The 16,821-nt window shown below is 36.4% G+C and overlaps 1 protein-coding gene across 1 annotated transcript in view; it reads left to right on the top strand.

Annotated features, from left to right (window-relative positions):
- Positions 1-16,821, top strand: part of LOC114046299 (septin-10) — a 51,171-nt gene that overhangs the window by 6,000 nt on the left and 28,350 nt on the right. The window contains exon 2 of the mRNA XM_027866602.1: positions 14,669-14,731. Coding sequence (XP_027722403.1) covers positions 14,669-14,731 — 63 coding nt within the window. The remainder of the gene's footprint in view (positions 1-14,668; positions 14,732-16,821) is intronic.

Below are 16,821 nucleotides of genomic sequence, written 5' to 3' on the forward strand. Positions count from 1 at the left end.
TGTTTTGGCCACAGCAACTCATAAAGGTGGTCTACGTAGGCAGACCTCAAATTAGGTAGGTCTCAAATTCTGGGAGTCATGGGAAGAAAATAGTGACTTGGACCAGTCACCTTTCCCAGTATGTCTGAAATTTGATGGAGGCCACTCTTTCAGTGTCTGTAGGACACTGCCAGCTCCTTTCTCTTAGGCCTGGACTGTGGTCTTTATGTGATAGTCTTCGGCTTGGTCTCAAGAACTTCCTCATTCCAGTTCAACTTCCACTCAGGTGTCAAATTGGTCTTCCTTGTGTGCAGATATGACCTTGATCACTCCCCACCCTTATCAGTTAGTAAACCCCAGCTTTCCTATCACCTCCAGGATCAACTATAAAATCCTGTTTGATGTCCAAAGCCCTTCAGCTCACATCTTTCCAGATTCTTACACCTTAGTTTCTCCAGCCCCATGAACTCTGAAATTCAATGACACTGACTTTATTCCTGTTTTTCACACACTTTGATTCATATGAGTTCTTAACTTAGAGTCTACAATCCATGGATAGATTTCAGGAGTTCTCTGAAATTGGATGGGGGGAAAAACTACCACTTTGTTTTCACTAACCTCTAGCTGAAATATAGCATTTCCTCTCAATTATTTAAAAATCTTTTGAGAAGGGTTCTGTAGGCTTTCAAAGGAGTCTATGACACCAAAAAAGTTAAAGAGCTCCTAACTTAGATGAAGTTAACTAACTGCTTTTGATATGCATTTTAGGAAAGAAGACAACAAACACTAGAGGGAGTAGGGTAGGTCCTTCAGTTTCAAACTGGATAGAATTAGAAGTTTATCAACAGCAAGGTGATCCTACATAGCAATTTGTAAAGACTATTTAATGTAGAGATGGGTTCTATAGACAGGGACAATATCAGGAAAATAAAAAGTTTGTATCCTTGAAGTATGGGAAATATGAAATAAATAGAAAAACATGAGAACAGTTCTTTTAATTCCTGTTCTGATTAGGGAAATGTGAGGTATTTATGTCTGAAACAAAGAAACAATTTTAAGGTAACATGTAACTGTTACAGTAGTACACACTGTACAGTAATGATACTTTTTAACGAGTACCTATTCTGATAGCACACTGTTGTCAGAAACATTATCAAAAGTATGAGGGCAGAGACCATTGTAGTTAGAAAATAACATTAAATATTATCACCTATAACAAATATAACAAAAATGTCCAAAAAATAGTATGCATCTGCAATCTTGGGCAGAGTAAAGGGGTCAAAGTTAGAAAGGAGGAGAAAGCCCACCTTTACGCTCAGGTAAGCAATGGAGGAGTAAGTAAAAGGAGGAGTAAAAGGCTCATTGGCTTAGCTTTAGAAATTCAGTAATTTTAATGTTCCTTTCCTTTTTTTTTTTTAACATTTATTTATTATTTCTCTGGGTCCCAAATACAAAGCCTATTTTTGAAAGCTGTTTCTTAAGACAAATATGATTTTAATTAGTCATTTTATGGCAGTGGTCTTTTCCTTAGACCAAAGAGCCCTGCTGTTCTCCCTTAGAACGTCAGCCTTTGATTGTAGATGATGTCTTGAATCTTCCGTCTTACTTTATAGGTGAAGTATGTTATAATTGTCCTGTACATGTTTAGGGTAGTAGGGATGGTAATAGCTAGCATTTATATACTATTTAAGATTTCAAAGTGTTTTACAGGTATGATCATATTTTATCCTCTCAACAACTGAGGGAGGTGTTATTATTCCCATTTTACAGATGAGGAAAATGAGGCAGGCAAAAGCTGCCCAGAACACAGACTCATTCTAAGTCCAAGCTGGATCTGAAAAGACTTGTTGCCCTGGTATACAACCACAGGACCCTAGGAGCTCTGGGGCCAACATGACGCTGATGGCTCCTGTTCTTGCTCCTATGTCTTAGGTGCCTTTTTTGATCTCTGAGATAGTTGGAGAAGACTATGTCTGAGGAACACCTGGAGAAACAATGACCCCTAAAATCTCTTCCTCTCCTGTTCCTACTTTTATAGGCTTATAGTATTGGGGTTCCGGTTTCCTCTGTACCTTCTTTGAAGATTGTAGCATCACTAAAATATGACACTGTACCCCTGCACAAACCTATCTACCAGAGCCCTGAAATGTGTAAAGACTGCAATGTGGCATATAGAATGAAACACTAGAAAGTCAGGACACCTAGGCTATTGCACCAGAAATTTGTTGGATGTTTATGGGTAAATCACTTCTCTGGCCTTCATTCTTCTCTAAAAATGAGAGGGGTTGGGTTATGTGATATCTAATATGCCTTCTAGCTCTATAGTTCTGAGTTGAGGGGGGTGGTCTATAGCACACAACCTTGTATCATATTGGGGGAAGTGACTTTTAGATCCAAGTGAGAATCTGAGAGAGCATTTACTCTTCCAAACCTGGAAGCACATATTCCTTGATTTCTCACAGTAGATGAAAAAGAAAATTAAGTTCAATGTGCATGAATGAATTAGAATTTATTAAGTGCCTACTGTGTGCCAGTGACATAGATTCCTAAATTCTGGTATGATTTTAAGACAACATTTGGAAGTTTTGGAACTGACAAATATTTAACATGGCTACCTCCATCTCTTTGCCTCTCTTTTAATGGGATTCCAGGGGATAGCTTATAAGTTCTTGGGAGTTCTGTAGAATAATTTAGAACCTACTGATTCTCTGGATAGGCCATTTTTATCTCAAGACATAAAGACTATAGGAGAATTAAGATATTCAGCTAGTTTAGAAACCTGTTCCCCAGTGTCTCATGATCAAGTTCAGGTGACATGGTAAATTTGTATAAAGTAGTGAATTTCAGTAATATTTGGTAAGTAGAGTGCTTTGGGGAAAATCATAAAACAGTTTGACTATGAGGAAGACCAATGAATATAACTCCCAGCTAAGTACCATAAGGAGTACCTCTAATTTTTTTTTTTATTGCTGCCACTTTAATGAGTGAACCAAGAGCCAAATGACAATTCTACCTAAATTAATCTATTTATTCAATGCCATACCAATCAAACTACCAAACAATTTTTATAGAGCTAGAAAAACATTCATCTGGAAGAACAAAAGGTCAAGTATATCAAGGGAATCAATGAAAAAAATATGAAAGATGGTAGTCCAGCTGTATCAGATCTCAAACTATATTATAAAGTAGTAATTATCAAAACAGTCTGGTACTGGCTAAAAAATAGTGGTGGATCAGTGGAATAGATTAGGTACACATTACATTATAATAAATGACCATAGTAATCTAGTATTGATAAACCCAAAGATCCAAACTTTTGAAACAAAAACTCATTATCTGATAAAAAAAAAATGCTGGGAAAAATGGAAAACAGTATGGCAGAAACTAGTTGTAGACCAACATCTCACACCTTATACTAAGATAATGTCAAAATGGTTACATGATTTACTCATTAAGGGTGATACCATAAGCAAATTAGGAGAACATGGACTAGTTTGTCAGATCTATGAATAAGGGAAATATTTAGGACTAAAGAAAATATAGAGAGCATTACAAAGTATAAAATAAATAATTTTAATTATATAAAATTAAAGTTTTTGCACAAACAAAACCAATGCAACCAAAATGAAAAGGAAAGCAGAAAATTGGGGGGAAATTTTTTGCAACAAGTATTTCTGATAAATGCCTAATTTCTCAATTTATAAAAATACAAGTCATTCCCCAATTGATAGATGACGAAAGGATATGAACAGGCAGTTTTCAGGAGAAGTCAAAGCTTTCTATATTCATATGAAAAAAATGCTCTAAATTACTATTGATTAGAGAAATACAAATTAAAACAACTCTGAGGTACCACCTCACACCCATCAGATAGGCTGCATGTCAACTTAGAAGACTTCAAATTATATTTTGTTTTGTTAAAACGTTTCCCAATTATATTTTAATCTGGCTCAGTGCCACTTTGACACCTCTGCTGTAGATCACCAGTCCTACTTCCAGACTAGACCTTATAGCCGTTATTCAGGGATGCAACTCCTGTGGAAAAGGGGCTGGGTAACCCCATCAGCTGCCAACCAACTGCCATGCATAGGACAGGCAAGGCAACCTAATTAAAGCAACAAGGCAAGTCAAACAACACCTTCTGGAGACAGCCTAGGACCCTGGACTCAAGAGCCATAGGAGTGGCAGTACTTTCAGACTGGTGCCCTCAGCCATCATCTTGGGAAGTGACCCCTATGGAGATGCAGCCTAGCAAGTGCTCCTGCAGGGCTATATTCAAAGGTATCAAAGATCCAGAAAAAAAGTTTCTTGCTGCCAAAGTCCTTGGCAGTGTAAAACTGTTCAACCATCACAAAGTGATATGAGTTTATCAGTGAAAATACATTAACAAAGTGGCATTAATCTCTTGCCAGTACTGTCAAAGGACCATGGGACCTTTCCACTTGACAAGGAGCTACAACCTTCCAGATGGGATGTGTCCCCTATTAAAACGTGATCTTAAGAGCAGGGGCTGTCTTTTCACTTTTTATCCTAAGCACTTTGCACAGTGCTTTGCATGTAATAAACATTTAATAAATGCTTTTTTCACTCATTCATATGTACATTAAATAACACCACTTCTTAGGCACTTTTAGAAAGTTTGAAGTATTGAGGGAGCAATTTATAGGGGTGGATAGTGGTGATTTTCAGATTTCCCCATGTTTTAGTATCACCTCCTTTTGTGTTAGCTTCCTCCATTAGACTGTCAGCTCTTTGAGGTAAGGTACTGTCTTCCTTTTGGTTTGTATTTGTATCACTAGTGCTTATCAGTGTCTTCATTGCCGATGCCCATCAATCATATAGTAAGTGCTTAATAAATGATTGTTGACTGACATTAGGAATTTCACCTGTGGAGTGGTTATTCTCCTTGTAATTTCCCTTGTAGATAAAAGATTGAGAATTTTTCTACAAGAAAAAACATTTTAATCCCCAATTTAAAAAAATAACTGGCAAGTAATGCCTGGAAAACATTAACTTTACAAAGCTGTTTATAATCTTTCTAGGTGACTCAGGCTTCCTGATCAAAATACTTGCCCACAAGGAGATTATAAGAAAGCTTTTGGGCAGTCCCCAGAAGCTCAGGAAATGAATAAACAAAGGGGGATATTTGATATGAACTTTCAATAGAAAAACTTAATGAAGATTTTATGGAATTTTCCTATAAAAACTGCAAAACATCCTGTTGTCACATATTCATTGTCTTGGAAACAGAATTTGCTTATCAATCAAGTTGCTTATTAAACAGTGAATGGACTAGAAAAATAGGCCATGTATATTAACAGGTATAATAAAAACTGAAAACAAATATCAGTCAGGGTTTGTTTGGTCATGTGAGGTCTCTGATTAATTAGATTACTTCAATTAATTGTTCTCTAATTGCCATAGTCATTATTGGGTTTTAGGTACTTTTTAATACCTCTGAAGTTGATAGCCTAAGAAGAAGGCTAATTGTAATGATGATTTTATGACTGCAAATAGTTTTTTTTTGGCCTGGAACAGATGTTTCTCCCCTATCCAAAAATTTAAGGCTCCTTTTGTCTACCAATTAAAGACTATATTCCTTTGTTTGGTGTTCAAGATCTTCCTTAATCTTGTAGAGGTCTACCTCTTTGGATCTATTGATCTATAGATAGATCTGTCCATATATGTATATATAAATAAAGATACATATATAGTCTTACATACATATATGTATATATAGTCTTATATACATATATAGTCTTATGCTCTTACATGAAATTTCTCCCTAACCAAACTGTTTCACTCCTCCCCTACTATCCCTAGTTTTTTTTTTAACTTTATTTTATTTTCCTAGAGACTCTGGAGGAGCAACTTGGGGAGAAAAGAGTTCACAGTATTCATTCAGTAAACATTTATTAAGCACCTACTATGTGCTGGGAACTGTGCTTTGGGGATACAAAAAGAGGCAAAAGACTCTGCCCTCAAGGAGCTTACAATCTAGTGGGGGTGACAATATATAAATAAATATATACAAAGCAAGCTATATGCAGGATAAATAAGAAATAATTAAAAGAGGGGGAAGCATTGGAATTAACAAGGTTTAGGGAAGGATTCTTATGGAAGGTGAGATTTTAGTTGGGACTTAAAGGAAGCCAGGCCGGTCAGAAGTTGGATTGTAGGAGGAGCATTCCGGGTATGGAGGACAGCCAGAAAAAATGTCCAGAGCTGAGAGATGGAGTGTATTTGTGGAATGGCCAAGAAGCTAATGTCCTTGGAATACATGTTGGGGTAGTAATGTGTAGGAAAGACTGGAAACAAAGAAGGGGACTAGATTATGAAGAGCTTTGTATACCAAAAAGATTATTTTGTATTTGTTCCTACAGGCAATGGGAACCACTGGAGTTTATTGAGTAAGGGGTGGGGTGATATAATCAGACCTGCCTTTTTTTTTTTTCTGAAAGAATCAATTATTATGTTCATGGAGTTCCTGGGTTTGTTTTGGTAGGTGTATTCTCAGGTATTTTATAGAGCTATTTTAAATGGGATATCTCTTACTATATCTTCTTCATGTGTTGTTGGATTTTGATTTTTAATCCATATTCACTTTCAAAGTTATGACTGTGAATTTCTCTCCATTTTACTTTTATTCAGTATTGTCCTTCTCAAGCCTATCTTTTTACCCTATTCCTATTAGTTTATCCTTTTTTCCTTACCCTCCTATTCCTTTTGTCCCTCCTTTATCCTGTCTCCTAGTCCTCTTATTTCTTTATAAGTTCAGAGTACTTTTATACCCTTTTAGATATATATGTTGTTCCCTCTTTTACCCAGATCAGATGAGAATGAGGTTCCCCAACACTACCAGCCTTCCACCCCTATCTGCTTCCTCTGTATCAGTTCTTCCTTTCACACCCCATTTTTATGAGATAATTACTCTTTTTTGCTACCCAATTTTGTTTTTTAGAATCACCCCATTGTACACAACTCAGCCCCAAACTTTCTTTCAAACTACCGTAGTAACATTGACAGTCTTAAGAATACTTAAGAATACATATATAAGAAGTAAACACTTTGACCTTAATGATTCCCTTGTAATTAATCTTTAATGTTTTCCTTTTTTTCTGGATCTTTTATATTGAATTTTCCATTGAATCTGGTCATTTTGTCACAAAATACCTGAAAGTCTTTCAGTTCATCAAATGTCCATCTTTATATATAATTCCAGTCAGGGTTATACTCAACTTTTCTGGGTAAATTATTCTTGGTCCCAACGCTAGTTCTTTTGATCTTTAAAATAAAATGTTCTAATACCTTTCAGTCTTTTAGTGTAGAAGCTGCTAGGTCCTGTGAAATCTTGATTATATCTCTGCAGTATTTAGATAGGTTTTGTCATTGTTGTTGCTTGCAATATTTTCTCTGAACCTGGGAGTTTTGAAACTTGGCTATGACATTCCTGTAAGTTTTCCCTCTGGGATCTCTTTCAGGTGGTGAATGGTAAGTTTTTTCTATTTCTTCTTTACCTTCTTGTTCTAGAACTTCAAGGTCAGTTTCCTTAATAATTTCTTGTAATATCGTATCAAGATTCTTTTTGATCATAACTTGCAGGGAGTCCAGCACTTCTTATATTGTCTCTCCTTGATCTATTCTCCAGATCAGTTGTTTTTCTAATGAGATGTTTAAGGTTCTCATCTATTTTTTTTCTACTTTTGTTATTTCTTGGTATCTTTTAACATCATTTGATTCCTCTTGTCCAATTCTGCTTTTCAAGGAGTTATTTTCTTCCTTAAGATTTTGGACCTCTCTTTCCAAGCGATTAACCTTGTTTTCATAATTTTATTGGATTGCTTATTTTTTTTTAAAAAATTTTTATCTTGATCTCTCTTATTTGATTTTTGAAATCCTTTTTAAGTTCTTCCAAGAACTCTTTTTGGGCTTGTGACCATTTGATATTACTTTTTGTGATAAGAGTGGCTTTTTTATTTTAACTTCATTATCTTCCTCTGAATTTGAACCTAGGTTTTCTTTTACAGCATACTATCTGACTTGTCACGATCTATATCTGGCCACTGGACCCAGATGGTTCTGGAGGAGAAAGTGAGGCTGGTGACTTTGCACAGCCATCCCTCACTTAAATTCAATTGCATGTCATAGCATCACCTCCCTGATATCATGGTCCTCTTTGGGAATGAAGGACAAATAGCAACCTCTGTGAGGAGAAAAGGAGCTGCCTCTCAGGGACCAAACTTCCAGTTTGCTTCCTTCCTTCCCTCTCTTCTTTCCTTCCTTCCTTTCTGCCTCTGTCTGTCTCCCTTTCTTTCTGTCTCTCTGTCTTTCCATCTTCTCTCTCCCTCTGTCTATATAGGGTGATCACTCTGCCCAAAGGGAATGTAAATTTTAATCTCTGAAACTTTTTTCTCTTAAAGACTAGCCTTAACCCCAAATCACACTCTCTCATTGATTGGTCAACAGTAGGTCCCAGGCCAAGCCCTACTTAGTCATTGTTTGGGCCCTGATTGGCTCAGAATGAATGTAAACAACAGTGGTTTCTATTTTGCCCAGAAACCCTGAGGGCCTTCCCCAACTAGATCTTTTTTTTTTTTTTTCAAAGAGGCCATTCTTGCCTCCTTAAGCCTTAATCACTGGTTGCCTCAGTCAAACTGAGACCCATTAAAGACCTTAGCTTGAAAAGGCCAAAGTCTCCCCCTGCATCCTGGGCCATCTCCAGGTGTCCTGCTCCATATCTGGCCACCAGACCCAGATGGCTCTGGAGGAGAAAAGGAGGCAGGTGACTTTGTACAGCCCTCTCTCACTTAAATCTAGTTCACTTGCATGTCATGTCAAATCATCTCCCTGATGTCATGGTTCTCTTCCAGACAAAGGATAAACAGTAGTAGTTATCCAGTTCATTTTCCTTTGCTTACTCATTTTTATTTTTATTTTTTTTTTAGCAGCTTATCATTGTAATCAGGCTTTAATCCTGAATTGTGGGTCATGGTACCCCAGGCCTTACTGTTATTTTCTGAATTCTGGGGGCTCAGCCTCAGGCACTCCTCTCTTCCCTTAAGCCACAGTAAGATCTTCCTGCCACCCTGTCCTGAAAATGTTCTTGTTCCTTGCAGTGCCATCACCACACTCACTGGGTGTGTGCTCGCCCTTTATCTCCAACAGTTGCAGTCCGGTATCCTGTCTGGTTAGCATCTGTAGGCCTGGCATCTGGAAACAGTGGGAGTCTTTCACTCTTCTCCCCTCCCCCCCCAGGTGTCTGATCCCCACACTGTTCCTTGGGTGAAAGTTCATCAGGTGAAACTCCCTTGCATGTGCTCTGTGATCTAGTGACACTGGCTTTTTTGATGCTTCTTGCACATGACATTTTGTTTCCTGACTCTTTCCTTTCTACCAGCTATTCCCCATTGCTGTAATGTTCTCTCTTCTCACCTCTGCCACCTGGCTACCATACCATAGCTTCCTTTAAGACTTGGCTCAGATCCCACTTTTCAAAAGAGGACTTTCCACCAGTGTCCCTCCTTCCCTTCCCTGTGAGATTATGTCCCAATTACATCTCTTCCATCTATCTGTCTGTCTATTTAGTAAACAACCAAGTATACCCAAAATACCTAGGTATATAGCTACACACACACACACACACACACACACACACACAATGTACCTCGTTGTTTACATGTTTATCTCTATCTTGTGTGTACCTAGTTGTTTACATGTTGTGTCCCCATTAGAATGTGATCTCTGAGGGGAAGCATCATGACTTCACTTTTTTTTGAATTTCCAGTGCTTAGCACTGATCAGACACACAGTAAGTGTTTAATAAATGTTTGTTGACTGATCTAGGTGAAGATGTCCATTACTCAGTTGTGGGATTGGAATTTGAGAGAGATTAGGGTTGAAAAAATATATTTGGTAGTCATCTGCTTAGAGATAGTTAAACTAATGGAAACTGGTAAGGTCACCAAAGGAGACAGTGGTGAGACAAAAGAAAGGAAGGCCTAGAACAGAACCAACCCACAATTAGGTGGTAAGAGATGGATGATGGAACTGCCTATGGTGAGTGACTGTGAAGGAACAATCGGGCAAGAAGGAAGAGAATCAGGAAAGAGCAGTTTCACAGAAGTCAAGGAAGGAGAGAGGATAAAGGAGCATATTATGATATGTATCACCACTGTTTCCCACCCCCCACCCCCTAACCAGTAATACTGTAATATAAACTTAAGCATCCCTGAGTTTCTTCCTTCTCTTTGCTTGTACTTCTAGGGTAAATTACTAATTTTACCTTTTACAGAAAATACTTGAACAAATATTTGTTAAGTGCCTACTACATGAAGGCACATTAGATACAAAGACACAATGAAACACATTCCCTGCCCTCAAGGAACTTGTATCTTTCTGGAGAGATATGATATGTAATATAAATGGAACTATGATTTTCATAATCAATATGATATGTGTAATAAATATACTAATAGATTAGATTTTTTGGAATTTCCTCTCTTGTGAGTCAGACTTACAATACAGCTTAAATGCTAAATCAAACTTTGACAATGCTCACATATATTGATTATTATAAAAATCATAATTCCCTTCACAGTAATAATAGTAAGATGATTTTTTTGTTCAGTTGTATCTGACTCTTCTTGGCAAAGATACTAGAGTGGTTTGCCATTTCCTTCTTTAGCTCATTTACAGATGAGGAAACTTAATTCTATTTAAGTGACTTGCCCAAGGTCACATAGCTAGTAAGTGTCTGAAGTCAGATTTGAACACAGAAGATGAGTATTGACTGTAGGCCCAATACTCCATCTGCTGTGCCAGCTAGCTTCCAGGTAAGGTGATAGCAAAGTACCTTACAAATAGTATCATTTTATCTTGAAAACAACCTTGAGGAGTAGGTGCTATTTTTGCATAGATATACAAGTTAATGCCAAGTAGTTCTAAGGGAAAGAGAACACTAAAAACCCAAGATGAAAGGGTGAGGGAAGGCTTTTTGTATAAGAGGTTGTACCTGAGTTGTACTTAGTAGGAAGCTTGGGGTTCTGTGAGATGTATGGGGAGCAATTAGGCCAATTTCACTAGGAGGGAGGGGAATTAGCATTTATATAGCACCTACTGTGTGCCAGGCACTATGCCAAGTGGGTGTCAATTCTGCAAGGTAGGTGATAGGAAGAGTGTGAAAAAGTAATATGAAGAAAAACCAGAAAGGTAGGTGGGAGTCAGACAGTAGGGAGACTTCAAAATGCCAGACTGAAGGTTGTATATTTTATCTGAAAGACAATAACCAACCATTGAAGATTTGAGTGGGAGAGTGGTGGTATGGTCACTGTGATATGACATCATATCTATACTTCAGAAATATCATCTTGACAGCTTCCTGGAAAGTTGGTTTTTGGGTATGTATATACTCTACAAATATTTATATAATATAGTGAGTGCATAGAAGGCTGGCTATTCAATGAGAAGCTGGGTTTAAGCCCCGTTTCTGACACATGGCAGTAGCAATATGACCATGGACAAGTCACTTAGACTCTCAGTGTAAAATTCAAATGGTGTAAAATTCAAAATAGAGATCACTGTGGGCTGCAGGTTGGGATTAAGTGACTTGCCCGGGGTCACAAAGCTAGTGTCAAGTGTCTGAGGCTGGATTTGAACTTGGCTCCTCCTGACTCTGGGGCCCGTGCTTTATCCACTGCACCACCTAGCTGCCTCCTATGTTTTTCTAAATCAATTCATCATTTCCTATACCACAGCAGTATTCCAACACAATCACATCCTATCTGAAAGGTTGTCCATGAAAGTTTCTTCACAATTTTCTATATTTCTTCTATTTTTGGCTACATTGGCTTTATATAATAAATTTTAATTTAAAATGATTGAAATTATTCATCTTATACCTCAACAATGAGTTAATGTCTGAATCTCCTTCCTTTTCATCTTTTTTCCCTGGTTTCTTTGACATTCCTGACCTTTTATTCTTCCAAATGAACTTTTTTTTCTAACTAGTAAGATTTTTTTTTTTTTTTAGTAATTTAATTGGGATGACATTGAATAAATAGATTAGTTAGGTAAAATTGTCATTTTAAAAATATATTGGTTTTACCTACCCAAGAACAATAAACATTACTCCAGTTATTTAAATCTGACTTTATTTTATAGAAAATGTTTTGTGTTTATGTTTATGTAGTTCCTGTGTTTGTTTGGCAGGTGTACTCTCAGGTATTTAATACTGTCTAGTTATTTTAAATGGTCTAAAACATTATTGAATAATATTGGTGACACATAGTGTATGTTTCCTTATTTTTATCTTTTAATTAAATCTATTTTAGCTTTAACTTTGAGATCATGATTACTACCCCTAGGGTTTTTTTTTTTTTTACATAATAAATTCTACTCCAGCCTTTGTGTATATCTCTCATTTTTATTGTGTTTCCTGAAAGCAACATATTGTTGAATTCAAAATTTCAATCTGCTGTCCTTTTTCATTTTATGGGTAACTTTATTCCATCCCATTTTATGGGTAAATTTATCCCATAAGCTATAATTACTTATGTATTTCCCTCCTTCCTATTTTTCCTTGCTTTTCTTCTCACCCTATTACACTATCCACCCTTGCTCCTCTAATTTACTTCTATCCTGCCTTCCTATGCCTTAACATACCCACCCTTCTAAGAGTTCCTCCCTTATCCTCTCCCCTCCATCCCCTATCCCTCTTATTTCTTTCTGAATTTAGAAGACTTTCATGGCATCTGTCTGTTGCCTGTCTGTCTATATCTATATACCTATCTATATGCTGTTTCCTCTTTAACCCACTCGTGATGGGTTCTAGCACTACCGACCCTCCCCCTGATTTTTTTCTTCTGTATCATTTCTTCCTTTCATCTCTCATTTGTATGAGATAATTACTCTTTTTTATCTCTCCCTACACAGTTTTATTTTTTTAGAATCACCCTATCATACTTGGTTCAGCCCAAGCTTTTCTTTCAAACTACCCAAATAATGATGACAGTGATAAGAATACTGATAACATTTTCACATATAAGAAGTAAACAATTTGACATTAGTCATATTTGGTTTTTAATGTTTACCTTATATTTCTCTTAGATTTTATATGTTGAATTTTAAGTTCTGCTGTTTTTGTCATAAATACCTAAAGAGTCTTTCAGTTAATTTTTTTTTTCATTCAGGATCATACTTAACTTTGCTGGCTAAATTACCCGTGGTCATAATCCCAGCTCTTTTGCTCTAGGAAATATAGTATTCTAAGACCTACAGTTCTTCAATGTAGTAGTTGCTAGGTCTTGTAAAATTCTTATTGTAGCTCCATGATATTTAATTTTTTTTTCTTATTGCTTGCAATATTTTTTCCTTAACCTAGGAGCTGTGAAACTTGGCTATGATATTCCTATAAGTTTTCTTCCTGGGATCTCTTTTAGGCAGTGATTGGTGGAATTTTTCTCATTTCTGCTTTCCCTTCTTGTTCTAGAACTTCAGGTCAGATTTCCTTGATAAGTTTTTTTGTAATATTGTATCAAGATTCTTTTTTTGATCATAACTTTCATGTAGTCCAACTAATTTTAGATTGTCTTTCCTCAATCTCCTCTCCAGATCAGTTGTTTTTCTGATGAGATGTTTCAAGTTCTCTAGTAATTTTTTCATTTTTCATTATATTATTATATTTTATTATATTTTTTATTTCTTGGTATCTTATAACATTATTAGCTTTCCTTGCCCAATTCTTGTTTTCAAGGAATTATTTTCTTCCTTAAGTTTTTGGTTCTCTGTTTCTAGTTGGTTGACTTTCTTTTCATACTTTTCTTGAATTGCTCTTATTTTTTCCCTGATTTTTTTTTCCCTTGATCTCTTATTTGATTTTTAAAGTACTGTTTTTGGACTTGAGGCTATTTGACAATTCTCAATGAAAAAGGAGTGGATAGCTATCTATGTAGTATTGGCTATCTATGATTGGGTTCTTTCTCCTTTGCTAACTCATTTTTATTTTTGTTTTTAGCAACTATTAATATAATCAAGTTCTAGTCCTGAGGTGTGAGGTTAGCATAGCTGTAGTTAGTGTCTCTAGATAATGGAAGGTCCTTCACTCTTCTCCTGCTTAGCCTTCCCACAGGCACTCTCAGTGAGGTGAAAATTCCCGAGGCTGAGGCTGCCATTCAACCCCAGCTACTCCCAGGGCTTGTTTGTTGATTTCATAAGGCCTGGAGGTATTTGTACTTCACTCCAGCCACTGAGGCCTAGTTTTTCATGGGGTCTTCTCAAGTTGTCTTGAGAGGACAACTGCTTTACCTAGCCTCCCATTATTTCTGCTGCTCTGCATTGACTCTGAGGTGATGTTCTTTTTGTGGAGGAAATTGAGAGCCAAAAGTTTTCTGACCTACTCCATCATCTTCCCAGAATCTTCTCTTAATTATATTTTAATCTGGTTCTGCCTACTTAAAAACTTTGCACAGTCATAAGTGATAAGCAAGTTGCTGATCTGCCTTGGTAAAGTAAATTTTTTTTGCCAGGAATCCCTTAGTCTGATGAAATCAAGTTTAGACCCTGTCCTCTTCTTTCCTCCTTCTCTTTGGAGATAATGTTATATAAAAATTAGTTTCCTGTTTACCATAATTATTTTTTACTTGTTTTTGTATTTTTGTGGGTTTTTTAAAAAGTTTTTAATTTTAATTTTCAGGTCTATCAGTCTCTTGGAATAAAAACATGTTCTACCTCACAGTCAGGCAAAGAAGAAAAAATAGTGAGTATATGTTTTAATTAATGACATGATTGTGAGTTATGCTTTAAATACGATACCATGATTTGATTTTAACCAAGAGGCCTGGTAGCTCACTTATATGATAGAGACTCATACTTGGTTTTAACTTATCTGTAAATGTGTTCTTGACTTAATGATGAATTTAATAATTGGTGAAGCTTTTCAGACTTTTTGATCTAAAAACCATCTCATCCAGGTAAAATACATATTCATACTTCACACCAAAAGTGGAAGAAAAGCACAACCAGATCTCTTTAGCACTAAATGCAAAGAGCAGCATTATTTTGATGGATGTAGTCTTAGAAATGTGTAAATAATAAAGTTATCAGTCTGTGGGGGGAAAACTGCCCTAAGTGGGGCAGAAGAAAGCTCTCTTTTCCTTGGAGATATGTAAACAGATAGGATACCTGTCTAGGGATGTCTCATTGAGGGATTAGACTTGATGACCACTAAAGGGCCTTCTCAGCCCTATGTTATTTTGTTCTCTAATAACACAGTGAGTTTAATATATCGTTAATTTGGATTTAAAGGGAGGAAGACTAATTAGAGCATTAAAAATTTCTTTTCAATGATATAAATCATTGCAACTAGCTTTTTTTTTTTTTGTTTGTGAGGCAATTGGAGTTACGTGACTTGCCCAGGGTCACACAGCTAGTAAGTGTGTGTCTGACGTCAGATTTGAACTCAGGTCCTCCTGATTCCAAGGCTGGAGCTCTATTCGCTGCATCACCTAGCTGCCCCTTGGCAACTAGCTTCTTAAATAATATTTTATTTTTTCCCTGAATTACATGTAAAAACAATTTTAAACATTCATTTTTTTAAAGCTTTGAGTGCTAAATTATATCCCTTCTTCACTTCTCTCCCCTCTCCCTGAGATGGTAAGCAATCTGATATAGGCCAGACATTTTGTGTGTGTGAGAGAGAGAGAAATAGTGTGCTTCGGTCTGTTTTCTGACACCATCAGTTCTTTCTCTGGAAGTGGAAAACATTTTTCATTGTGTATCCTTTAGGATTGTCTTGAATCATTGTATTGCTGAGAATAGCTAAGTCATTCATAGTTCTTCATCATACAAAATTCTGTTACTGTATACAGTGCTCTTCTGGTTTTGCTCACTTCACTCTATATTAGTTCATTTAAGTCATTCCAGGTTTTTCTGAAATGATCCTGCTTGTCATTTCTTATAGCACAATAATATTCCATTACAATTATAGAACACAACTTGTTCAGCCATTCCCCAGTTGAAGGGCATCCCCTCAATTTCTAATTCTTAGTCACCACAAAGAGCTGCTATAAGTATTTTTGTACAAATAGTTTCTCCCCACTCCAGCCCCCCCCCCTTTTTTAAAAATCTCTTTGGGATACAGACCTAGTAGTGGTATTGCTGTATCAAAAGGTATGCATAGTTCCTTTGGGCGTAGTTCCAAATTGTTCTCCAGAATGATTGGATCAGTTCACAACTCCACCAACAGTGCATCAATGTCCTAGTTTTCCCACATCCTCTCCAACATTTATCATTTTCCTTTTCTGTTATATTAGCTAATCTGATAGGTGTGAGGTAGTAGTACTCAGTTCCTTTAATTTGCATTTCTTTAATCAATTATAGAGCATTTTTTCCATATGACTATAGATAATTTAATAAAAATTATCCATTTTACATTTTGTAATGCTGTTTATATCTTGTTTGGTCCTAAATTCCTCCCTTATCCATAGATCTTACAGGTAAACATGCTCTTCTAATTTGCTTATAATATCACTCTTTATGTCTAAATCATGTACCCAATTTGACCTTATCTTGGTGTAAGTATGAGATACTAGTCTATACCTAGTTTCTGCCATGCTGTTTTCTAGTTTTCCTAGCAGTTTTTTGTCAAATAATGAGTTTTTGTCCCAAAAGCTTAGATCTTTGGGTTTTTCAAACAATGTTACTATGATCATTCACTATAATGTATTGTGTACTTAATCTGATCCACTGATACACCACTCTATTTCTTAGTCAGTACCAGATTGTTTTGATGATTACTGCTTTATAATAGAATTTGAGATCAGGCATGGCTAGCTCACCTTCCTTCAC

This window comes from Vombatus ursinus, unplaced genomic scaffold, assembly GCF_900497805.2.
Source record: "Vombatus ursinus unplaced genomic scaffold, bare-nosed wombat genome assembly UNPS02014781.1, whole genome shotgun sequence".
Lineage (NCBI taxonomy): Eukaryota > Metazoa > Chordata > Mammalia > Diprotodontia > Vombatidae > Vombatus > Vombatus ursinus.